This window comes from Galleria mellonella, unplaced genomic scaffold, assembly GCF_026898425.1.
Source record: "Galleria mellonella isolate WM207_F2 unplaced genomic scaffold, CSIRO_AGI_GalMel_v1 utg28, whole genome shotgun sequence".
NCBI classification, from domain to species: domain Eukaryota; kingdom Metazoa; phylum Arthropoda; class Insecta; order Lepidoptera; family Pyralidae; genus Galleria; species Galleria mellonella.
In genome coordinates, this window is record NW_026442064.1 from 3,640,531 (window position 1) to 3,667,901 (window position 27,371).

At 34.3% G+C, this 27,371-nt stretch overlaps 1 protein-coding gene across 1 annotated transcript; it reads left to right on the top strand.

Annotated features, from left to right (window-relative positions):
* Positions 1–27,371, top strand: LOC113519077 (inositol polyphosphate-4-phosphatase type I A-like). Its single transcript, XM_026904133.3, has 19 exons — positions 1–400; positions 1,081–1,236; positions 3,752–3,943; positions 4,290–4,441; positions 5,312–5,473; positions 5,737–6,092; positions 7,169–7,359; positions 7,502–7,658; positions 8,869–9,059; positions 10,167–10,282; positions 10,392–10,829; positions 15,744–15,900; positions 17,041–17,228; positions 18,318–18,529; positions 18,882–18,978; positions 19,984–20,164; positions 21,129–21,251; positions 21,825–21,960; positions 22,759–27,371. Exons 1-19 carry the CDS (start codon positions 283–285, stop codon positions 22,889–22,891), a joined length of 3,456 nt encoding a protein of 1,151 aa, XP_026759934.1. The 5' UTR covers positions 1–282; the 3' UTR covers positions 22,892–27,371.

Genomic DNA, 27,371 nt, shown 5'->3' on the forward strand with positions numbered 1-27,371 from the left:
TCGACTGACACAAATTCAGCATGAATATTTTCAATATGTAATCGTAGAATTCTAAGCGATTTTCCTACATGATTAGAATTTTTAAAAACTAGTAATAATACTGTTATAGATATCTTTAATTTTTTTACTTTTGTGAGCGGAATCAGTGGAATGTAATATTTTTATAAATAAACAATGTTTTATAGGATAAATTTATTGTGACCGTTAAATTAATATACCGCATTTGTACCGATTCCGGGTGTTGTAATATTGTTATTTAAATAAAATGCCATTAGGGAAAATATGAGATACAACAAGCAAGAGTTGGTTGCGTTAGCATCCCAAACTTCTAATAAGTTTGACCGAGAAGGCGTTTTAGTATTAAAAGAACGTCAGGATGGTTTCTTTCGAAGATCTGAAGGTCAGTAAACACAACGTCTGTTATCGTATATTAAATAGTATATTTCGTAATATTTTTTTATATTTATTTTATTTAATATTGCCTACTCAATATTCTGCATTAGTAGGAATTATATTAATTATATAGGAACATTCTTTGAGCTTTTATTAAAATATTGTTTTTTAGCTGTGTATTGTTTCTTTATTCGCCTGAAATAGAATAAATAGTTTTACGTGTTAATGTATGATATGGTATAAATATATACCAAATTTAATTTAAATCTATCAAATTTTAAGTGTGATTAGTAGATGATATAATACTATCAATAATTAGGAGATATTTGTTGACATTGATAATTTAATTTATTTAATATTTTATTCATAAGAAGAAAATTTTTAGGAGGTGATTCACTATTTATTACAAATATCATGGGCATAATTGGATTTTTTTTTTAGTTTGTAATGGCCATAAATGGGATAATAAATTTTTGATACCTTCAATTGAATGTTTTTTATTTGTTTGTCACAAGTAAAAAAGGATAATTTATTTTGAAGATATTTTGATAAAAATTGATAGTCAATTTATTTTAATAAATATGAAAATATACAAATAAAAAATGTAATCTACAAAAAAATATTATTTAATTTTTAACTTATGTCAATTATTACAAAAATTTGAATATTTAATTATAAATATTCCAGGATGTTCAGTGCGTTGGTTTCGTCTTAGAGGCAACTTGCTGTTCTATTTAAAGGGACCAGAATCATGGTATGAGCCTATGGGAGTCATAGTTTTAGGGAACCACCAAGTTAAATTGCTATCACAGGATGAGAATGGACATTGGCCATTTCAAATTGGTATGTGTTTAAAGTTTTTGCTTCCTAAGTAATTAACACCTTGTTTTTAGGTAATTCTAACAGAAAATGAGAGGGAGTTGGTGTCTTGTCTATGTGGTGTGTATATAAAAATGATTTTCAACACAAATAAATGCACTATTAGGCATATGGTTGCTATTATTATTAGCTTAAAATTATGCACTCAATATAATGAAGAACCCGTGTGAAGATTAGGAACATCTTTAATAATTGTAAAATTTATATCGAAAATTTATGACTAAAAAATTTTGTAAAAATAGGTTCAGTGGTTGTTACTGGCTAAACTATTACTATCTGCTAAATGGTACTTCCATGGTCTGGTGAAAGAGGTGACTTGAGGAGGCTGCTGATCTGCAGGAACTCTTATACGACTCGCTGATGACATGGTTAGTAAATGAGAGGCATTTGTCTTCAGGCCACTGCTGGTGCTCTCTTCTGGCTCAATAAATCTGCTATTCCCAAACTTCCTTATAAATGGGAGTATGATATTCTATCCCTATATTGTTAACAAAATTGTGAGTCGTAACCTTAAACATTGTTCTCTTAAAAACACCAAAAGGGTGCTTTCAATATGTGTTAAATTTTCCTGTCTCTGATTATCTACACACAGACAAAGTGATGTCTTCAGTAAAGCTCAAATTCAGGTAAATAATAATACAGGAATTTAAAAAAGAAAACAATAGACAAAAGACAAATTGTGGTAATTTATTCCCTTGGCTGGTAGGGTCAAAGGTAAGCAGTTATAAACTTTGAAAATGTGAAAATAAAATGGAAACCACTCTAGAGAATCTATGAATGCCAATTTTTTTTTACAACACGGGGCATATGGGCTTGCGATTCACCAGTATCACTCAATTCAACAACTATAAGTACTAACTTATCAAAGTAAGGAGATATTCTCTAGGTGCTTGTTTTTCTGAAATATAATAATATATATAATTATATTTATAATTATATTTATATATGTAGGGATTACTCTTAATAGATATAGATATAATACAAACTTTAGGAATAATAGTTTAAAACAGTGTAAGTCTAGTGAGGATATAGAATTTTTTTAAGGTAATAATATATAAAAATATAAAAAAACTGGCCACTATTTTTAAAGCCATACATATTTGCTATTATTCTTTCATTTTTAACTATAAATTGTCACTCTGTTGACTATAACATTATAAAAAACCTGCATACTTGTTAAGCATTGACCTTGAGCCAGTTAGCAATGGTATCAACTGCCATTGTGTGCATAAATTTATGATTATGAACAATTATTGTTATAATGCATAGTTTGCAAATGTAAATAATAAATGACTGTTTCTATAAATACGTAGGTATCATCAATAAATTCACGATTGAGACTTAATACGACGTGATTAGATAGTAGTTACAATAAAAATAAAGGTAATTAGTTAATTATGTTAATAATAACCATTAATGGCTAATGACGATCCATCAATGACTAATAATGACCCACTAATAATGTCTCTTTAGTGATCCATTAACAATAAATAATTTTGTATATAGAAAAAATATTTATTTGTTTGCCTCTTTTGCCCAGACTTAGACCTGTTTGGACATAAAGTCCAAGTAGAAAAAATAATCCTCAGAGTATATTTTAGATCAGTAATAATAACGTGTGTAAAAAGTGTGTGAAGGCTATTAGAGACTGGCAATAGACATCGCAGTGTGGTCCTACCATAAAATCGACCACCATTTACTTTTCCGTGGGTGTCATAAGTGGTGACTAAGGTAACGTAGTGTTTAAGGGATGGGTAGCAGTGTCTCTCTTAAAACATTACCAAAGCCTAATTGCGGTTGCTAACTCGCCTGAAGAGCGTGGCAAGTACTGGCAAAAGCCCCCCTAATAGGGTAGGCCTACATTCAGCAGTGGATAGGTAACAGCTGATATGATGGTAATAATAAATAGGCATTGGTATATATATCATGATATTGTTATGTGTTGGTAACTTAGGTAATCAGGGGAGGTTGGGAATTGTTAGTACTGAGATTTAAAGACCCTACTGATAGTAATGTACTCTAAATAATTCCACTTCATAACTCAATACTAATTCATTGGTGCTCCCTCAGCATATACCTATAATGCAGACTTAGGTTACTATATTTTTATCATCCATAAAAAAGACTCGAGTAATCAAACTTTTATATATGAACATATAGAGCAATAACAAAACCTAATCAGCATACTATGCATTATAAGCCACATTATACTCAGGCTTTAAAGTTTTTTTTTTTTAAATAACGGAATATACATATATAACCTCATCAGCACTATCGGCATAGACTGGCAGGGTACTGTGAGGGAGAACGTAATTCAATTGTTCCATTGCGACGCATTCAATAAAATTGAACCACAATTGTTTTCAGGGGAAATCGCGTCTACCTGATAAAGGTCTATTGCTAACAATAGGGATGACAGTCTTTGTTAGTAACAATTGTTTTCCCTCAAGCCCTTGAAGTTGTTATGGTATTGTTGCAGTGTGGGAGAACGGAGTATGCTACAGGATGGCGACGTTTCACGAATCCGAACGTACCTTATGGCTGAAAGCCATACAGTTAGCGTCATATGAGAATATAAAATCGCAGGTTGCAGATTTGAAGGAAAGACTGAACAAGATCAGACCTATTGTAGATATAGTGAACTATCGATTACAGAGGGGTATAGTTATTGGTGAGTGTTTTTTTTTTTAATTAAACATCTAAGTGATTAGATAAATGTTTGTAATTATTATTGTGATAACTGAAATTTTATCGATATGAAATAATAATGCTGTAAATAATGATGAATTACATTTAAATTCTTTTATGCTATAAATCATTCTGTGTTATGGTACTTATATATATATATATATATATATATATATATATATATGATAACGCTCACAATACGCTCACACTTTTCCCGAGTAATCTATTCAGTACAGATAGGTGGCTGTAAAACAAACAATTTTCATTACGCGATATATTTACTCTGAAATCACTCCTATCATTGTTTCATAAGTATTGTTTTGTTACAGATATGAATGAAGTCCCACTATGCGAACTAGCACTATCATGTGACAATCTAATATGCGACGCGCACGGTCGGCCGCCGACGCCTCTCATTGTTATCTTCGTGAAGTACCCTAAGGGGCTCTGCGTTAGATATGGAGCTACTGAAATTGTTGAGGTGTGTACGTAGTAAACAAATTAGTAGCATCAGTATCTGACCGCAGGTCGTTCTTTGAAGCTAAATAGACGGTTTGGCGATTTCGCATCAACTGATTCAATCAAATCATCAAGAAAATAAAATCATATTATATAATAGACTTTTTGCATTGTAATTATTTCTATCGTCTTTACTCACGTTTTTAATTTATTCACGAGCGCGGTTCACGGCCGTGCCACGAGATAAGGGCTCTCATTGGGTTTGAAACTAGTCAGGCATTCTTGACTTTAAAACGTGAGTAAAGCCGTCTTAAATAATTACAATACAGTATGACTCACGATAATTATTATTCAATGATATTTTTGCATTTTTAATATTTTGCATGTTAATATTTTTTTCTCATTCTCAGTTGAGAAGAATTGGAAAGAATTTGGGCCGACGGTCTAACCTAGACTCGGATTTGGGCTGGACCTTCGGTTGAAATCCGAAGTCAGTTTCTCGGTCGGATACTAGAATTTAATTTGATATTATTAGGAACTAAAAACAATTCTCCAATGGATATGAGTTGAAATGGCAAATAAATTATGAATCTTTCATAAAAAAAAATAATAATTTGTCCGATTGTAAATAACAAACGTATAAATTTCTCGCGTTGTCCCAATTCTAGTGATATATTAATTCACAGTATCTACCTAATAATGTCACTGTCACATTCCCATTTAAATCGGATCATATTGTATGAACAAAATGTAAGCATTTGTATAACAATATGAAGATACAGGTGAATATTATATGTTTCACAACATAGTACAAGATCTGCTTACGTTAGTTTGAGACTAGATGGTGATCCGTAATATGTCCAAGGGTATTAAATTAATGATTTGTTTGCAGACATGCAGCAATCCGTGTTTCTCTAAGACGATACTGTTCCGCGCGAGCGATGGTCTCACGGGCGAGGCGCTCGTGCGGATAGTTGTTTACGACGTGAAGGAACGAGTCTCCGAGACCGCCTTGCCTATGGGATTTGCGGCACTCCAACTCAGCACTATACAGGTGATTGGCGTTCTTGATAGATACCACAAAAGTGATTTCTTTAGACTGTGACAATACGTTTTCACACCTTTGTCCCATTCGTATTTCTACCGTGAGACAGTTGTGTTTGCATGGCTGTGTTTTGGTTTGTAGGGTGGGATATGGCAGACCTTATACACCTTAGTCCTCAGGAATAGCAACGCATGGGGGATATCATGGGTGAAACCTTATACTCTGTTATGTACATGGTATTATAAATAATATAAAAATAATATATTTCACAGGAAGCACAGAGACTACGCGTGGCTTTACAAACGCGAGAAAATCGCCCGGTTGGCTTCGTCACCATAAATGGATGGAGTCTCGAGCCGTCATACATAGGCACGAGTCCCAGCCATACAAACGATAAAAACTGCATAGACATACCACAGAAAGTACTCTGCCATAGACGGTCGCAGTCACTCCCTCCGAGACTAGGCCTCAAGTTGAAGTTTCCATCATATGGGAGTTTATTAAAGCAGAACTTTGCTAATAGTCACCAAGTGACATATAGATTTCATTCGGGTCTCGGCGGAGATATTACGGTCCACGAAATCATGGCAGAACCAAAGTTGTGTTACCAGATGCCGATGCAGTTGTTGTGAGTACATTTTACAATATTTTTGTGTAGAGAATAATAATAGATTCTTTGAATGGCAAACAAGCTGACTGTCCACCTGATGGAAAGTGGCAACCGTCGTCTGTAGACATGAGCAATACCATGTACATAACAGAGTCTACTGATAACACGTGGTACAAAAGGCGGACTCAATACTATTGCCATTCTCTACCACTCAACATTTAGGATGTGCAGAGATACTGGATAGCGGTTTGGGTTATAGTAATATATATATATATATATATATATATATATTATTTATTTACTAGTGATCCGGCTTGGCTATATTATACGCACGGGTATATAGAATTTTTGCAAATATATTTATTATGTTATTCGTTGATAATGTAAATTGTTGCAAATTATCCAAATATTATAAGAGAATGATATAGTAATGTATTGGGTTTAATTGTTGTGTAGGTTAATTTATATTAAAACAACAATTTATATTATCTCTGGAATAACATATACGAGTATATATAATTTATTTTCAATTTAATATAATAATAGTCTTTAATTACTGATAGTACAATTTCACACAAATAATACATTCACAACTGTTAATAAATAGATAAATAACATTGTTTTATTCATGCACAATACATTATAAGATTCAACTATTCATGCTTTTATTATTATCTTTAATATTGTCTTCTATAAGTTTGTCTTGTGATATAGGCCTCCTTCAACGATTTCCACTTCTTTCTATCTTGTATGGTTTGATGCCACTTTGGTCCTGCTATTCCATTCAGGTCACTCTGTTTCTTTTACCATTGCTTGGTTACCATTCGGTCACTTCTTTAGTCCACTTCTTGTTTTGGTCCCTTATCATATACCCAGTCCAACGCCATTTTTTCTTTCTTGTACTTTCTATGAAATCTTTTACTTTGGTTTGTTTTCTTATTGTATTTAAATTAATTTTGTCCTGATTTTTTATATATAACATAATCTTTTCCATACTATGTTGGCTTACTTCTAGTTCTTTCTGTCATATTAGTGTTATAACAATATATAAATAGTATATATAATATGATTAAAATGTATTTGTAATGTATCAGAGACATTTACATCCAACGAGAAAAGGAACTTCTCGAGGAGTTATTGTCAGTGGGCGAGATGTGCAGCCAGTGGCAGGCCCGGCAGCTGGAGCTGGTCAACATTCACGTGTCACTGCTCAAACACTACTGTCACTCCAAGCTCTGCATGCAGCAAGTGGACAGTGCCTATTTCAAGCCAAGCAGCAGGAAAGGTGATAGAATTAACATCTAATATAGGATTTATTAAAATTCAACTTCGTAATACTTATTCTTATTTATACTGGCTTTACTTATGAAGCCTATATAATTTTATTGTAACTTACTTTACGTTATTATATATTTTTTCAATCGTAGACGATGCCAGCCTAGAGTTCGCGCCAATAAACTTGCACCTGCAACGGATGTGGGTACACAACGATACGCTGAACAAGACCGGCTTCCATGATATTATCACCGCCGGTGCGTTCGCTGCTCATACCCATAGAGCTGAACGGAGCCGAGGGCTAATCACGTAAGTTACTGTTTTTTTTTTATGTATACAATTTTTGATACCTTGGGTTACATTATAGCAATTTTTTGTAAGGATCTCTATTTTTTTTATAATTATATATAGTCTATGTTGCTTGATGATAATATAGCTCTCCATAAGTGGAACAACTTTTAAAATCAGTTGAGTAGTTTTTGAGTTTATCAATTACAAATAAATAATCAAATATTTCCTGTTTATAATATTGCTATAAATGGAATGACAAACAAACTGTTGACCTACCACTTGGAATGTAATGATTATTGTCTGTAGATATGAACAGCAACATGACTATCCCGGAATATACTGTATTGTCTATGGTAACCTTCATCGGATACCATTATTACGACCAGAGGGAGACTTTGTACAAAAGTTGATGGCTTGGGTACCTCTGTCCCATTCGTGTTTCAACCGTGAAGCAGTTGTGTTTGCATGGCTGTGTTTCAGTTTGAAGGGTGGGATATGGCGTAAATTTACTGGGTACAGAGGAATAACATCTGAGTCCTCAGGAATGGCAACGCATGGGGGGTATCGTGGGTGAAACAGTATACTCTGTTATGTCTACGGTACTGCTCATGTCTATAGGCGACGGTTACCACTTTCCATCAGGTGGGCCGTCAGCTTGTTTGCCATTCTAAGTTGTATAAAAAAAAAAAGACTTAATGTTATGTCTCTGTACCCTGTAATTTCACAAGCACTGTCCATCACGTAGGTTATCACTTTGTTATTTCGAGTCCTATAAATAATATACTGGTTAAAATGTATAGCAACCACTACGTTTATTTTAGTGCATTTTTTTATTATACTAGTTACACCCTTACTAAATTATAAATGTGAAAGTATGTTTGTTTTTTATTTCTTACCTTATAGTGTCTTAATATCTTAACCAATCACTTTGCAATTTACATGGACTATATGGGACGTAGAAGGATATAGGCTACTTTTTGTTTTGGTTTGTTAATGTATCTCGGTCTTGTGGACAAAGTCGCCGGTAAAAACTAGTAGTTAGTAAATGTATACCATCTTTTTTACAGTTTATTAAGATGTTGTTTTGCTTACTCGTCTTACTGAAAGGTTTATATTTTTCTTTACTGAGTTAGGCGTTATTTTGTTAATATCTATATAACTTTAGTAAGTGGATTATTAAAATAAATATTTACAATCAATTAACAATTTTGTGTTTTCCTCTAATCAGACTAGTACAGCAAGTGAAGGACGTGAACAGCACGAAGGCCGAGTGGAATTCGGCCACGAATAAGATACAAGCGGAGTACGAAAACGTGGTGGCGGTGAGGAGACTCCGCGAGCAGCTGGCCGACGACCTCGACAGGCTGCTGATGCTGTTGCTGGCGAGGCAGAAGGCGGAAGCGGTGGCCGTTCTGGAAAGTGAGTGGTCTGCTTCTATAAAACATAATGAAAAGGTGATCGAAGTTTGCTGAAATTACTATGGAAATATTCTCATGAATGAAACTAATAAGACTTCGAAACATTTAATGGGCATTTAATCGTTTTTTTATTTGTATTGCTATTTTTTTATTATTGGTGATAATGAAATAGTAACTCCACCCGCGCTATCGGTATACACCGGCGGGGCACCAGTGAAGGATGATAGATGAGGATGAAGCGGGTCAGTTAGCCCATCGTGACGAATTCAAAAATAATTGTTTACGATGGTTTCCAGGGGGAACCACGTGGTGGTCGACCCGATAGGACATACCGTCAGCAATGGCGCTGTCAAAGTCCATTGCTAACAATCTCTTTCCCCCTTTGTATTGCTATTGGACACTAGTAAACTGTTTATAGTCGGATCAATTATTTATTTGTCCACTTTCTCATTAAGTTATATTGCCATAATCCATATCAAAAGGTGATGGGACACTTTTATAATATGTAATTGACCACGGCGTATTACAATTAAATACGTTATGATGTTGAATAGCCTTCCTCAAGATATGAGTTATCAAATACAAAAAGAATTTTTCAAATTCGCCTGATAGATCCTGAGATTAGCACGTTCAAACCAACACTTTATTTTTATTCCATTATTATAGATTACAGTATGGCACAGTGTGATTTTACGTCACAAAAAAGCAAAATGTATGCCATTATTACTGTGTTATCATGGATGTGCGTGGAAATGAAAAATGTCTTCATACATTAGCAATTGTTGTCTGTGACATAATTGTAGAATTTTAACTAAATTATTTCAACACCGATATTTTTGAGCTCTTAATTCTCTATAATATTTATTTCTTTTATCAACTGATCTTTAAAAATAATACAGTTTCAAGAATGGTCATGCAAAAGTCACCAGTCGAAAATGATGCTAAGATCTGATGATATTATCAAACCCTTCTTCTATTTTAACAAGATATTTATGTCGTGTTTTAAAATCGATTAATTTTAACGTGATATAATTGAATTTTTTTATTATATATATATATATTTTTTGTTATCATAACGATTAACATAATCATTGTTTCTGCCTAAAAGGTGTTAAGAGTAAAGTAAAAAGTTTGCTCGCATTATGGGAGCCGACTGCTGTCGAAGAATCTTTGTCGTTTATCGGATGGCCAGATGATAACTACAACGATGACAACGATAATCAGGTAATAAATTGATTTTAGTTTAGTCGGTGTTGGATATGGAATTTAATAACGTTGTGGAATTAAATTAGCCCGGTTGAGATTCGAACTTGGAACTCGTTTATTGCTTCAGGTGATGTCAACTATTGTGAAATTAACAGAACAGTTAACGGTGTTCGACGTGATGAGCTCCGATTGCGACACGTTCGACGCCTCCTCTAGTTCTTCCTCCAAGGAGACCTCCCCCACTGTGGACTACCCGAGCCTCTCCTCCAGCGTGCCCAACATATGCCCCAATTGTACCCACAAGGACGCAAGAGCAGAAGCCACCGAACTGCATTTCCATAACAATTACTTCAAAACAGAAAAGAAGGAACGTAGCAGTTTGAATCTGTCGTTCAGATCGGTCCGGTCACTAGCGAAGCCCCGTCTCAATGATACGCAGAGTCTGTCATTCGATAACAACAAAGTGAGGCACGGAAGCCTCAGGAATGATTACAAGTGCTCCGCTTCTTTGGAACAAGTTTCGTATAGAAGTTTGATGAGCAGTCTCAATGGCGACAGGAAAAAGGTATGATGATTATTTTTCAGCACTTTTATTATTTGATGTACTGTATATGACTTTTGTTTGTCTACAATTTTTTTTTTTATATTTCCGGGGAACTTGTTTTTTATATAAAATATTTTTTTTACATATTTTTTTTTCTATTTATTCTGCTACAAGATCATGAATAATATCTTCTCATAAAAGCCGCTGTGTTCTATAAATTACCAGCATTGCTGCGATGTTGGTAATTTAAATGCTTTTTTCACAGTGTTTTCTTGTTTAGTGATTAATTTTTATTTATATAGATTTATGTCAGGTGTGATAGAAATAATTCATAGAACAAATATGCACAGAATGTTTCATCACTTTTTTTAAGTTGGTTAAAAATAAGCTAGCAAATAATGTGTTAAATGACTTTAAAAGCGAGGTAAACCATCACAGATATATATATATATATATATATATATATATATATATATATGAAAGTGCAAGGAACAAGACATGTATGTAAGGATAGAACTCATTAGCACTCGGTTCTCTCTGCTTACCCACCAAGAGACTTGAACATAGATAGATAGACATAATTGGTTTTGCATAATACTCTACTATATCTTTCCACATATTTTGGTGATGTAATACCCCCCCCCCCCACACACTCACACATGGGGGAGGCCTATGTTCAGCAGTGGACAATTAACGGCTGATATGATGATGATAAAATAAAATATGCATATCATAGCTCCGTTTGCGATGAGCTTTACTATAATACGTAACACAAGCGAATTTTTTTGCTGGCATAGATATGTATAATTATTGTTTTATTTAAAATGTAGAATACCTGTCTTAATTAACTTGTGCACAGCGAATGGAATCATTTCAGCTCACTCTAGCAATTATGTGGTGTCATTACATTTAATGTCTTTCACACATTCAGCTATGCGACTTGATATATCTCTTAATTGGCCGTAAAACCTGTGTTCTATTTTACATTTTAAGGCGTACATTTACTGTTGTTATTCATAAAAACAATAACCTTTTATGTATTTATTACTTTCTTTTTGAAATGAACACAAAAGAAAAAGACGAAAATCCTTCTATACCTAAAATAGATCGATATTTGATATTTTTATGAATATGGGAATAAATTTATAAATTTATTGATTAGTTTTTAATTATGTAATAAGTTATTTATGCTATTGATTTATGCTGGTGGGACATCAGAATGATAAGTGAGGATAAAGGCAAGTTAGCCTCATCATGATGGATTCACCAGCAGTTAAACGATGGTTTCTTGGGGGGATCAGGCAGAGGTCGTCTTAACAGGATATTTGCTAGTACTCTGGGCCTCTAGTTCCTATTGTCAACAAGTCAAGCTAAGTGCTAAATAAGTTTATAGTGATAAACATAAAACTAATAATAAAAAATATGAAGAGGTAAAATTTGATATTTTGTATATTTGTAATGGAAAACTACTTAACTGATTTTAAAAATATTTTACCAATAGCTTTAGAAACATCATATGTTTCAATATATACAATTGTGTGTCTAATTTGCTAAGCGATTTTCTTATTGACACCTTTAAAGATTGTGGCAAATTTATTAAAGATTAGCAGTTAATTGCGATTGCGATTTTGCTTGCATATATCTATTTTTAAGGACTAAGACTAAGGGAACTTAATGGTCGATAGATAAAGCATCACCAAAAGCGAAATTGCGGTTGCTGACCCGCCTGCCAAGCGTGGTTATTACTGGCATAATCCCCCAATGGTAAACTGCTATAAGGAACCGTTCTTTATAGCAGACTATGGGAGAGGCCTATATTCAGCAGTGGACGGAAAATGGATAATTCATGTCTATAGGCAATAGTTATCACTTTCCATCGGCTTGGCCATCAGCTCGTTTGCAATTCAATAGTTTATACAAAATTAAAGTGTTTATTTTAGTTGTTTAAATGTTATATTTTATTTACAAAGCCTTTATTTTATTTTTTTGAAATTATGATTTTAAAATTAAATTACTGCACCGATTTTGATAAAATATCTATGTGACTAATCAGTAAGTATATCCTTCTAGATAAAAAGAATGGTCTTATTCGGTTTAGAACTAACGGAGTTATGAAATAATAAACATAAATGAGACACAATCGAATCGAGGACCTTCTTTTTTTGAAGTTGGTTGAAAATAAAGGATATTATAATATCTATTCAATGTATACATATATCCTAGTTTTATATTTATTATATTGAAATTTAAATAGGCATACATCTGATTATAATGTGCAAGTTATTCTAATGTCTGTAAGTTATTTCTATTAATTATCATGTTTTAAATGACTTACTGCTAAATGTGTTAATTATGATGCTCTGCAAAAAATATAATACAATTAAATGCTATTGTATATATACCGTTTGCCGCGGTTTTGCTCGTGCAATAATATTATTAGTTTTAAATGTTGAGGACTTATGTGAAATTCTTTATTTTAGAAATATCATTGAAATATATAAACTATCTTTTAATATTTATTGGGGGACTAAAAAATTTTGAAATGAGCGGGATTTGAACCTGCGCCTTCTACTTAATTCTGTGGCCACTGTACTGAATGCCTGTTTAGAAATTAGCAATCATAAATACTGCTTTACCTAATCTTTCTTTAAAAAGGATAACAATACATATATACTCAATTATATATTATATGGATTGAACTAAAATTAATCACAAAACAGTTATCCACGTGCTTATCACAAGTGGGTTTTTTTTAATGGATGATAATGGAATGATAACCCCACCTGCGCTATCGGTATACACTGGCGGGATATCAGTGAGAGATGATAAGTGAGAATGAAAAGGCAGGTCAGTTAGCCCATCGAATTCAACGGTAAATTAGTTACGATGGTTTCCAGGGGAACCGCATGGAGGTCGACCTGTAAGGGTATATTGATAGCAATGGGGACTAACCCCCCTATTACTAACAATCCCTTCCCCCACCACAAGTGGGTTGTATAATATTAATTATGCCGAATATCTAAGAAAGTGTTGTAAAGTCCTATTCTACTATCATTACCATGAAAAATTGTGAGTGTTAAATGTTTGTTATTCTTTCACGCAAAAACTAGTGAACAGATTTGATTGAAATTTAGTATTTTGTAAATTGATTCACGCGGGTCAAGTTTAGTCAGCTAGTTCTAAGAGTCTAAATATATAAAAAAGCATAATTGTTATATGATAAAATTTTCTTAGTGAACTAATGATGTTTGTTTGTTACTCTTTCATTCAAAAACTACTGAACGGATTTGCATAAAATTATATACATGGATGGGTTATATCCTAACTTAGAAGATGGGATACATAAAAGAAACCCATATCAAATTTGTAACTCCATCAAAAAAAAAAAAATAAGACGTACAGTTTTTGGTCCCATTGCGTATAGCTGTACGTGATAAAGTTTATCATTCAGACAGGGCAAGTCTTTTTATATGTATATATGTATGTAAATACAGTAATTAGATGTCTTCACGTCTATTTCAACTATTTTAATGTTTGTTTTTATTTTATTGAATTATGGGTCTTCTTGTACATTTTAATTGGGATTGTTTTGCAATTGCAAATCTACTTTTTCTCAAACATGCTTGGAAATGTGAGCATTATTTTGATAATCTTCTTCGAGATAAATCAAAATTGCCGTACTGGCCAAGACACATGCGGGCAGCGGCCGGCAAAAGTTGTATGAAAATCCATATCTCTCGTGTTTTGCGGCCAGATAAATTACTATGTAAACTAATATCTGTCCTACAATTTAAAAATGGAATGACAAAAAAGCCTTGGCCACAACTAGGCATTGATGGACTCACGTATGGGTGCCTCGGCTACGCCTTAGCCCACATTTGTACGTTCGTCCATCAATGCCTCAGTTGCTGGCCGCTGCAGTAATGTACTATATTTATATAGCTGTGTAAATGGTGTTGTGAAAGCGAATTCATTGCGAATGTGTCTTAATTAATTATTTTCGCACGAATCTTTGACGGGTGATGTTGGTAATAGCAGATCGAAATGGCTTCTATTCGAATTTTGATTTAAATTTTTAAGAACGTAAGATCTTAAAGCTTGTGTTATTTTTCCTTTTTTTTCTCTATTGTATACTTATTCTGTGCACAAAGTATGAAGGTTTATAGTATTATTTTTAACTAACTTTGAAAAGTATGAGGTTTTCAATGGTTACTTATAAGGTACAGAGGAATAACACCTGAGTCCTCAGGAATGGCAGCGCATGGGGGGTATCATAGGCGAAACAGTATACTCTGATATGTCCATGGTACTGCTCATGTCTATAGGCGACGGTTACCACTTTACATCAGGTGGGCCGTCAGCTTGTTTGCCATTCTAAGTTGTACAAAAAAAAAAACTTACCACAAGGTTTTTTATATACGAGTAATGATATAATGGATGAGAGATAATGGAGTATTAACTCGCTGGTGAGATACCAGTAAGGGATAATCATATTAGCCTTTAACTGTCCACTGCTGAATATAAGCCTCCTCTTTGGGGGTTTTGCCAGTAGTTGCCACGTTTGGCAGGCGGATTGGCAACCGCAGTCAGGCTTTAGAGATATTTTAAGAGGGACGCTACTGCCCATTCCTCGATCTTCCTTAGTTGGCCCTTACGATAGCTACGGGAAAGGAAGGGGTGGCCTATTCTACGCCGGGACTACACGGCCAATTAAGGGATAATAGGCGACAGAAATAGCCTCACCGTCGTGGTGAATTCATAAAGAATTAACCACGATGGTTTCCACGAAGATCGGTGCGAAGGTCGCCTGACAGGGTACATTGCTAGCAATGGGGATGCTAGTACCCATTACTAATAATTAGTTTCCTTTAATCGTACAGAACTGTGATCACATGTCATTATAAAAAAAAAAAAAAAACTATACTTGTTTATCAGGGCACCGAGCACAGACGGGAATCGATCCCGTTCCCGGCGCAGGACCCCACAGTCCGTGAGCACCACTTGGCGTATCTTCGCGGTGTTGGCAGCAACGTTGAGGAGGCGCTCACGTACGTCGCTGCCGGGGTCGCGACCGCTGCTGTTGATTATGATGGTAATATTATTGTTTTTTTTTTATAGGTGAAAATGGTATGGTAACGGTAACTCTGCCTGCGCTAACGGGATAAGCTGGCGGAGCACCAGTGAAGGGTGATAGATGAGAATGAAAACAGGCCAGTTAGCCTATCATCATAAATTCATCAGGAATTAACCATGATAGTTACCAGGGAGAACCGCGAGGAGGTCGACCTGGTTGGGTATATTGCTAACAATGGGATTCTCAGTCCCCATTACTAACAATCCCCCCAATATTATTGTTTGCCATTTTTTTTAAATAGAATATAAGTGTTATTTTTTTATAGTACTATGGCAAACTAGCATACGGCCCGTCTGATGGTAAGCGGAGTTAAAACAATGAAATGAAATGATGTTTATTTGCTGTGAATGTGGTACGTAATGGGATGGTATCAATGACAATAACTAGCTTGCACATTCAGTCAGTTTAGCATGTAACATTTTTATACATAATTAATCACTACATAGTATAAAATAAAGTCGCTTCCCGTCTGTCTGTCTCTACGTATGCTTAGACCTTTAAAACTAAGCAACGGATTTTGATTCGCTTTTTTTAATAGATTGAAGCATTTGGCGTTCCATTATTTCTGCCTACCCTAATGGGAGACAGGCGTGACAGATATGTATGTATGTATGTATGTATAGAGTGATTCAATAGGAAGGTTCGTTTGTATAATAAACACTGATAATTTTAGAGGTTTCTAATGATATAATAGAAATTTCTAATGTGATGTGATGTACACCCATGCGAAGCCCGGGCGGGTCGCTAGTAAAATTATATTTGTTTAGTATTCATTTGTCAACTAACAGTTCGTTATCTCTGTCCCATTTGTGTTTCTACCGTGAAGCAGTTGTGTTTGCATGGCTGTGTTTCGGTTTGAAGGGTGGGATATGGCAGTGAATTTACTGGGTACAGAGGAATAACACCTGAGTTCTCAGGAATGGCAACGCATTTTAGGGTATCATGCGCGAAACAGTATACTCTGTCCATGTTACTGCTCATGTCTATAGGTGACGGTCACCACTTTCCATCAGGTGGGCCGTCAGCTTGTTTGCCATTTTAAGTTGCATAAAAAGGAGTTATTTGTTGACAAATCTAACAAAGTATAATATTTCATAGTTTCTACATCAGAAGAGCACCTGGAACAGTTGAAGTCTCACATGGAGTCACTGAAGTGTAGTACAGGCGAGGTGGCCAGGTGGCTACGGGTGTCGCACGCGGCTCTCCGGCTCAGGTACGAAGCACCCAGCTGGGCGAAAGAGCGGGCCGCCCTACAAACAAGAAGAGACACGTGCTTCTCCCAAGCGGTAAATATCAATTCAGTCATCGTCTTAATCCTTCTTTGCATGCTGGTGTAAATTAGGGGGGAAAGGGATTGTTAGCAATGCAGTTTGACAGCAAGTTATTAGCAATTTGCCTTATTAGGTCGGCCTCCACGTGGTCCCCCTGGAAACCATCGTGAATAATTCTTATTGAATTCGTCACGATGGGCTAACTGACCTGCTTCATCCTCACCTATCATTCTTCACTGGTGCCCCGCCGGTGTATACCGTTAGCGCGGGTGGGGTTACCATTCCATTATCATTCATTAAAAAATAAACTGGAGTAAATTTCCATCATAACATTGAATGCCTAAAACTTATAAGACCAAGTTTAAGTGGATTGTGTCTGGAACATTTTTTATTGTCCATTGCTTAAATAAACATAGCTGTCAAATTTATTGTTTTAACCATTTTTCCTTTAATTTTAAACATGAATTATATCACTTTGATTATATGACTTTGATTTCACCAATAAAAAAAAAAATCATGCAAAGAAGGGTTAATGTATATTTTGGAGACTTGGTACTAAAGTAATTATAAGTAGATAGTAATCGAGATAAAGATCTGTCTCATCTGTGGTTCTGTCATTTATGGCTGTATTTCAGTTTAAAGGGTGAAATATGGCAGTGAAATTATTAGGTATGGAGATGTAACATCATTATGAATATCATAGGTACCGGAGGGGGAGGGGAAAGAGATTGTTAGTAAGACGAACTACTAGTCGCATTGCTAATAATATACCCTATCAGGTCGACCTCCTTGTGGTCCCCTTGGCAGCCATCGTGCTGTATTCCTCGTGTATTGATCACGATGGGCTAACTGACCTGCCCTTTCATTCTCGCTTATCATCCCTCACTGGTACCACACCAGTGCATACTGTTAACTCGGGCAGGGTTACCGTTCAATTATCATCCATCATACTGTTCATGTCTATAGGAGATGCTTTCTATCAGGAATACATATAGAGATGTTAATATATATACATATACAAATCCCGTGTCACGATGTTCTCGAAATTGTTCCCTATTTACCTATTGGTATCTTTCGAGAACTTAATAGCTGTAAACATTTCAGTTGACGACAGTAACAACGGGTTTGCTGTGCTGGCTGTGCTCAGTGCCAGGCGACGTGGTGGTGAAACTGCTCAGCACCGGTCTCGGCCCACTGTGCGGGTTCGAAGCCTTGCTCAGCTTGTATTCAACCGAAAAGGCGATGTGGGGCGACATGGTGGTCGCTGTGGAGGACCTGCAGACTGTTGTGTTCACGCTAACTAAAGTTGGGCACAGGCGAGTCAAGTTATTATAACTATTATTGTAATAATTGATTTCGTTTCGCAAAAAAAAAAAACAAAATCCCCTTCAATTGTCTTTTTAGATAAAAAATAGTTTTTAAAATTCAACCGAATTAAAATTCTATTTTTTTGAAGTCGGTCGATTACAGCAGTTTAATATTAGCATTTATTTAATAATTTTGATAAATAAGAAGTTTGAGAAGACACGCTGTAATACAAAACTCCGTACACTTCCTGATATCCGGATGATGTCAAAACAATTATGAAAATTCACAAACTTATAAAAATAAAAAAAAAGTTATACATGTATGTAGACAGTATAAATAGCGCTGCAATAACACTTCCAGTAACACCGCGATACCTCAAGTTTCCGGCAGCAGGGGAGCGCTGACAGTGTATCTACCCGTGTCCGAGTCGCTGCACTCCAAATTCACGTCTAAAGAGGTCAGTTGATTTTTCATTCAAAATTCGCAGTTGATATATAACACATTTAAAGTTGTTATAGACAAACATTTATAGACTACTAGCTTTTACTCGCGACTTCGTCTGTTTGAAGGCAATATGTTTACTGGTCAGGATTAAAAGTAGCCTCTAGCCTTCTCCATCCTTTATAGTATGTACTAGCGGCCCGTTCCGGCGTGGCACGGGTGGATATTTTTAATATTTCCCATAACTGCTCTGCTCCTATTGATCGTAGCGTGATGAAAAGTATATTATAACCTGCCCAGGAGTATGAAGAATAATTGTACCAAGTTTCATTAAAATCCGTCGAGTAGTTTTTGTTTATGTAACGAACATACAGACAGACAGACAAAAATTTTACTGATTGCATTTTTGGCATCAGTAGCCATCACTAATCACCCCCTGATAGTTATTTTGGAAATATATTACATGTACAGAATTGACCTCTCTACAGATTTATTATAAGTATAGATGTACCAAATTTTATAGTGATTAATTCAGCCGTGAAGGCGCTATAAGGTTCTTACTGCCTCATAAACGAACTCACTTTCACATTTATAATACTAGTAAAGCTTTTAACAATTTTCTTTTGTAAGTCAAATCAAATTTGAATATTTAATTGCTATAAATAAATTGTTTCTAGTTTTTTGCTTACTTATATTTATGCGTATATCAGAAGTAGGAAAAGTAAGTAAATTCAGCACGCTGGTTTCCAGGGGAGACCACGTGGAGGTCGACCTGACAGGGTATATTGCTAGCAAAGTCTATTAATAAGCTATTAGTAGTCCGCATTACAAAAAAAATCCCTCTCCCCCACGCTGGTTACAGGTCGATTGGCGGTGGGTGTGTATATATATTTAGGTACAAAGAAATCTGTTATGTTCTAAATTGTGTCACGATTTTGGAGTGTTGTGTGTTACAATCGGAAGGCCTGTTAACTTGATGCACCACTGACGTCATAGTTTGACCACGTGACACCGTTTCCAGCACCTGTCATTCACAATAACGGCGGTGCTGTTCAACATCGGTATTAATGAGAAGGCGACATTAGCGGAGGCGCTCGGCGAGACCACGCCGCAGTATCATTCCAACAGCGACAACCTGGACCGGCTCAATAAATATTACCACAAGTACTGCAAGGTGTTTCCAGCCGATCATGCGACCAGAGGTTACTATTTCATATTTAGCTTTATTTATTTAACTCTTTATTGCACCATAAATAAAAATATACAATGACAAGTGAATAATTCAAATGAAATACAGTAACATTAATACAGATTGAAATATACACATAAAGGTACAAAAGGCGGTCTTATCGCTAGGGCAATCTCTTACAGACAACCTTTGGTTAAAGGAGAACAGATAGAAAAGGGCAAGTGGCGTAAGAGTGAATTAATAATTTTCATGCATAAAATACAAAAACTTGTAATGCACAAAAATATCAAATACATATAATTTATTAAACTACTTACTATCTTATCTTACTTATCAGAGGGAGTACTATTTGTATAAAAGTCCGTTGCTTGGGTATCTCTGACCCAATCATATTTCTACTGTGAAGCAGTTGTGTTTGCATGGCTGTGTTTCGGTTTAAAGGGTGGGATATGGTAGTGAATTTACAGGGTACAGAGGCATAACATTAGTCCTCAGGAATGGCAACGCATGGAGGTATCATGGGCGAAACAGTATACTCTGTTATGTCCATGATACTATTCATGTTTATTGGCAATGGTTACCATTTTCCATCAGGTGGGCCGTCAGCTTGTTTGCCATTTAAGTTGCATAAAAAACAAATAAAAAAGCTACTTACTCCCTGTTCCTACCAAAATAGATATTACAAATACAACACATGCTGCAATATCTATTTTCGTTGAAACATGCATACAATTAAAATTTTAAAATTAATTTAAATGTATCTTTAACTTTTTTAAAGTGTTAGAATGTCAATGGGCATATTTGCATGTACTTGTGCAGCTATTAAGTTCTCCTGTATTTTTGTGAAGGGATATTACTCGGCCTCAGTTATGAATCAATCTTAATGACAATTTTTTTTTCTACAGTGTTGCTTCAATTTACTATAATTGTAGTTGGCATTTTCTTAAAGAAATTATTAAATTATTTATGTATTGCAGCTTCGCCAAGAACGAAACCGTTGGAGGAGGTGATGGAGAATCTAAGGATAGTGGTACACAAGAAGGTGCCGAAGAACGTAGAGGTGTTACATTTATCGGCACTGGCGACCAGGCTCATGAATGGTATGAAACGGTCTCACAAAATAATCATATTTGCTATATATTATGCAACTAATTGGTTGTATATGTACTATAAATAGATAGATAGATACTCTTTATTAGTCCCTCCAAAAGATTACAGTAGTAAACTTATTATAGAAACAAACAATTACAAGAAATGATCACAGTGAGCAAACAATAGATGGCCTTATCGCTAAAAGCGATTTTTTATATATATATATATATATATATATATATATATATATATATATATATATATATATATATATATATATATAGTATTCAGAAAGTTGTAAAATGTAGATATTTGAAGAAATATGCCAACCAGAAGAATAAATAAACTAAGAACATGATAAAAATTCTGTATTTATATATATTATAATTAGTATATTCAGAACTATCTTTACATGAATTTTTTCGAAGGTGTTAATTAAAAAATAAAAGAAAATGTAAATAATAATAATAAATATTCCAGCAATTTTAGTCCTTTTTAGCAACAAACGTATCAATATTATTTACCATATAAGAATAAATAGAGCTTAAAAAGCTATTGCTAAATTAGCACTTGTTTCACAGGCATAAGGTTCACATCGTGCAAGAGCGCTAAAGACCGCACAGGGATGTCAGTTACTTTGGAGCAGTGTTCAATCCTGGCCACCGAATACCATCTCGCTGAACATGAAATGCAGAAGGCACTCAGTATTATGCGCAGGTTTGTTCTGAATAGTACTATAGGGAAAAATATTCTCGAGTGACAACCCTGTATAAAGTGGATATACCTAATTCATAAAATAACTATACTTTATCCGACCAATAAAAAAGGTTTTGGACCTATATTACACTTTTAGTGTTAGAAGTCCATTAAATTTGGTTGGAAATATATTAGTGTTGAGGGTTATCATAATATATGAATATATTCATAATTCTTTGTTCCCACTTGATTTAAAACATGATTAGCCGTGTGGTCCCGGTATAGAATAGGCTACCCCTTCCTTTCCCGTTGGTGTCGTAAGAGGGGACTAAGGGAACATAATGGGGCGGGGGAAGGGATTGTTAGTAATGGAGGCTGAGAATCCTATTGCTAGCAATATACCCAACCAGGTCGACCTCCTCGCGGTTCTCCCTGGAAACTGTCGTAGTTAATTCCAGATGAATTCATCATTATGGGCTAACTGGCCTGTTTTCATTCTCATCTATCACCCTTCACTGGTGCTCCGCCAGCGTATCCCGTTAGCACAGGCGGGGTTATCATACCATTTTCACCCATAAAAAAAATGGAACATAATGGTAGAGAAATGGGCAGCAGCATCCCTCTTAAAACATGTTTAAAAGCCTAACTTCGGTTGCCAACCCGCCTACCAAGCATGACAGCTACTGGCAAAACTTCCATTATGATGAAGGTTTACGTTCAGCAGTGGACAGTTAACAGCTAAAAAGAAATAGAATTTATAAAAAAAAAATATGTGCCTGCGTTTTATTAAAAATTAATATTAAATTATCTGATTTTCAGCGAGGGCTGTCGACGAGAGAACACACACAAGAACATCGGGGTGAGGAAGTACGCGTTCACCAAGAAGCAAGTGATGGCCCTGCCTCAAGATTATCGCCCGCCAGCTGGAACTTACGGCTCTTCGCAGACATAAGTATTTACATGCGGTGAATGTACCACGAATATCAATACTATAGTAACTAAAGTTCAATATGAGATTATGAACACGGGTATAATTTAATAGACATATTGGTTCTTAAACTTTCGAGGCCATAGAATACTTAATAAATTATTTTTTGTAGTTAACCCTACCTAGTGTCTCGTGCAGAATTATTAAAAAAATTGTTTTATAAAACAATTTGTTTCCAAATATATATTTATGACCTAAAATATAGAATAGGCACGTAAATTTGACATATTGCACGTAAAATTTGTTTAACCAGTCATGCCAACATGACAACAGTTACCACAAACGTATTTGTTATTATTGTATTCCCATAAGATGATGGTGAACCAGTAAAATATTAACTGACCCGATGGAATGCGGACACAATTCATATCTAACGAGTCACTGATGACGTTTATTGTTTGTTTATAATTGGAAATGATGCTGTGAAATAGCCTTAATTGTACAACAATGTACAGTCAACGTTATTTTAAATTGTTACAACGATTCTAAGGTGTTTTTGACGTTTTGACGCGTGCAAAAAATCCGCAAATAATAATAATTAACGTCGAAAATGCTGCCGTATCACGCCAGACTGTTTCACTATAAATAACAATATAAATTAATTTTATTATGTTTAATTTTCTAATCAATAATTAATATGTTTTTTTTGTGAATTTACGAGTATATTGTTGGCTGTATATTGTAAACTATTATATACCTTTTTGTAATGGTGTAAGAAACATTATTATATTTGTACACGATACAATATTCCCAATAACCTAGATAATAAATAGCAGTTACTTCGGAGTTAATAATAATCGATTATTGAATCTTTCAAGATCCAATTTAGTATTGAATTCCAATAAAAGGCTTTGGACATATTGTAATACACCGCATGTTTGTTGGAAGGTTGCCGATATGGTAATAGCGTATATATTATATTTAGAATACAATTGACGGTTTTGTAATTTTTCGTGCCACGGTACGATATCGTACCATTTTACTGGCACGAGATCATAGAATAGTAAAATAAAAAAAAATAAAAATTCTTACATGTATACGATATTGTGGAAAATTGAAAGCGTCTCCATACAATTGCATACAGTTTGCTGTGATATTTATATCTTGATGGTAAAATCGTACGATATCGTGTTGTGCTGTGGTAAATAAAAAAAAAAAAAACGTCTCTTTATTATGGTTTGTACTGAAAAAAAAGTAAAAACGTCGTGTGAACTGTTGTATAGCAGATATATGCTGTATTACCACATTAATAAGATTTATCCTGCAAGAAAATATGCAGTGTGTTGCTATATGAATGGGGCCATAACCTGTCGACGAACGTCACGATTTGGCACACTATCGGTCTTTAATTGATGTGTGGATGCGACTCTTATATTCTTTTTACGCACTCTTTTGTCATTAATGTTTTTTCATGGTTGTATAATTTTCTGGCTCTTGCTTTTTTGTCTCATTTGTGCTGTAAAAAGTTTGTAAAGAGTCGGTACTAACACATCTAGCTGACAAGTTAGTATAGGTGGTTAAGGACCCATATTTATTTAGAATTTTTTTAACTTCCTTAAAAAGAGACTAATGTTTTGGACTTCACCCTGCATTTGTATTGTCTTGCCTTAACCTCTCAAATGTTTTGTCTAAATGGTACGTCTATAGTTAAACTTATTGACAAGTTTAACTGCGTAATATAAAAAGAGATCAATCCAGCAATCCGTTTTACCGATTGTGTACTAAATCCTAACGTCCATAAACAATTTTAAAGATACGTTCCAGATATTTTTTTTTAATTATACTATAGGAACTTTATTTTATGTACATACATAATTTGATTGAATGAAATATATCCTACTTCAGAGATGTGCCAATAATTATATGGTATACATAATTAGGATTAAAATAAAGCGTAAATAGATTTATATTTCACTTACTGCATTTATCTATCGCAGTTCTGAATGAAATGAACATTTACAGTAAGAGATGGTAACACTATAAAATAATTTATTTTTCTGTTAAACTTAAAACTTTTTTAGCATGGTTTTACGCAGCGTTATTCGCGCGTATCGATAAATTCCTGTTCGCTTGAAGATTTTCTATATTAGTCAGTGATAATTCTAGTCTATATTACTCAGAGATACGTCTAGGTATCTCTTAAATTAGGGTCAGATTTGGAGAAAAATCTTTTTTGAATTAGCCTCATTATGTCTGAGTTAGAAAAAAGTTAGAAGTAAATTATTGTAGAAATTCTGTTTGAAAAGTTAAAAGGGTGTCTATGCAGAGTTGGTGATAAAAGAAAATAAAAACTTACCATACGTGAAGAATGTAGAGGCGGAGAGAGCACGTCCTTGCCTATAGTTGTGAATTGTTATAAAAATTAGAAGCCATAACATATTTAAAATAAATATAATAATAATAATAATTATTCAACTTTACCAGAGGAAGATTTTCTACAAAAGTCGTTGGTTTGGGTGCTTCTGTCCCATTCATGTTTCTACCGTGAAGTAGTTGTGTTTACATGGCTGTGTTTCGGTTTAAAGAGTGGGTTATGGCAGTGAATTTACAAAATACAGAGGAATAACACCTTAGTTCTTAGAAATGGCGACGCATGGGGGGTATCATGGGCGAAACAGTATACTCTGTTATGTCCACGATACTGCTCATGTCTATAGGCGACGGTTACCTTTCCATCAAGTGGGACGTTAGCTTATTAGCCATTCTAAGTTGATTAAAAACTATTTTGAGTAAATTAAGGATACCTATTTCATTATATTATTTTAATTAATTTTAAAATGATTTATGTCGAATTTTTTTTAAATCGTGTTTTTAATTCGTTCTTTAGTTATGTTTAAAGATCAAACACTATTATTACGTGCAGTATTATATAGTGGTGGTAACAGTTAATAAAACTTTTGAATCAACTTCCAGCAGCAGTATTTCCGAACCGATACGACAATATAACCTTCAAGAAAAGAGCATATTCCTTTTTAAAAGGCCGGCAGCACACCTGCAATGCCGTAGGTGTTGTGGGTGACCATGGGTGGCGGTAGTCACTTACCATCAGGTGAGCCGCATGCTCGTTTGCTACCTGTGTTTTAAAAAAAAAGGCAAAATTAACTAAAATTGAGATAACACCTGTCAAAGTTCAATTATGTTTATTAAATCGATTTACAATGATGCACAACTATATGCCAATAGTCTATGCCATCGAGTATGCGTCTAGATTATTCGGATGTTGATCTCTGAAGATTACAAAACCTGCATAGGTGCCCTTGTTAGAGATGGAAGACGATACTTCTATGTACATATGTAAATGTATATAAGCCTATATAAAACATTGATCGTTAGTATATATATATGTAACAATAAAATATTGCATAGTCAATAATTCATTAATCATAAATACAGTACTTATACCGGCTTCTTCCAATGTAGATGCCAAGAAATATTAGAAGTATTTTTAATAAGTATTATATAAAATTTTAATGGAAAATAAAAATACGCGGCACGAAAATGAATTCTATATTATTAGACTTTGTGTCTTTGTAATATGATTTTAATATCGCTTTAGGCATTCCGCGGCGTGATAGGAATAGAATTTGTCAAACATAGTCACTCACGTCAAACATAGAATAAACCTATAACGAGTGAATATTTTTATCTCTTTTTGTCTGCCTTCAATATAATTGGAAAGAAAGTGACAAAACATATGAATATAAACAGTAATGTTTATTGGACATTGCGATGTAACAGTAGGGTTTGTGTTTATACATTTAATTAGATTTTAGGTCTATTTTTTCGATTTCGATTTAAAAGCTTTTTTAGAAATTTCTGTACTTAAATTTTGTTTTGTTTTTCATTTATTATTATCATATAGAGAAATTTAGGAAAATTAATTCAACACATATTATTATTAAGTTTAGTGTTTTTGAAAATTGATTTCAACAATGTTAGCTAATCTGTGCGTAAAGCTAATATGCGTAATTAATAAATTCGGTACTTAATTTTTTTTGTTTATCAGGTTTTATTATCATTTAAAGAAATGCGATGAACTATTCTTTTTTCTTATAATTATATTTTTATGCTTACTATTTGTAAACTTACAAATTCCTACGCAAACTGTAGCATAGGATTGTGGAATAACCTCTTCCGTGATGTGTTCCATTCATTCTATAACTTGGGATCCCTTAAACATATCCTAAAAAGCATTTAGTAAGTCGGTACAGTGCCGCCAACCGTTGACAGTAGAATATTCCTTTTTCGGTTGATCATATTCAAGGAATTACATTGTCTGTATGTTCGCTCACAATGCGGTCACATGTCGTGTTAATAAAATTGCATTGTTTTATTAATTAAAGTAATAAATTGAACGCGGGATTTGGTTTATGCGAAACCAGTTTCTTTACCGTTATGTTACCGGGGTTATTAATATATATATATATATATATATATATATATA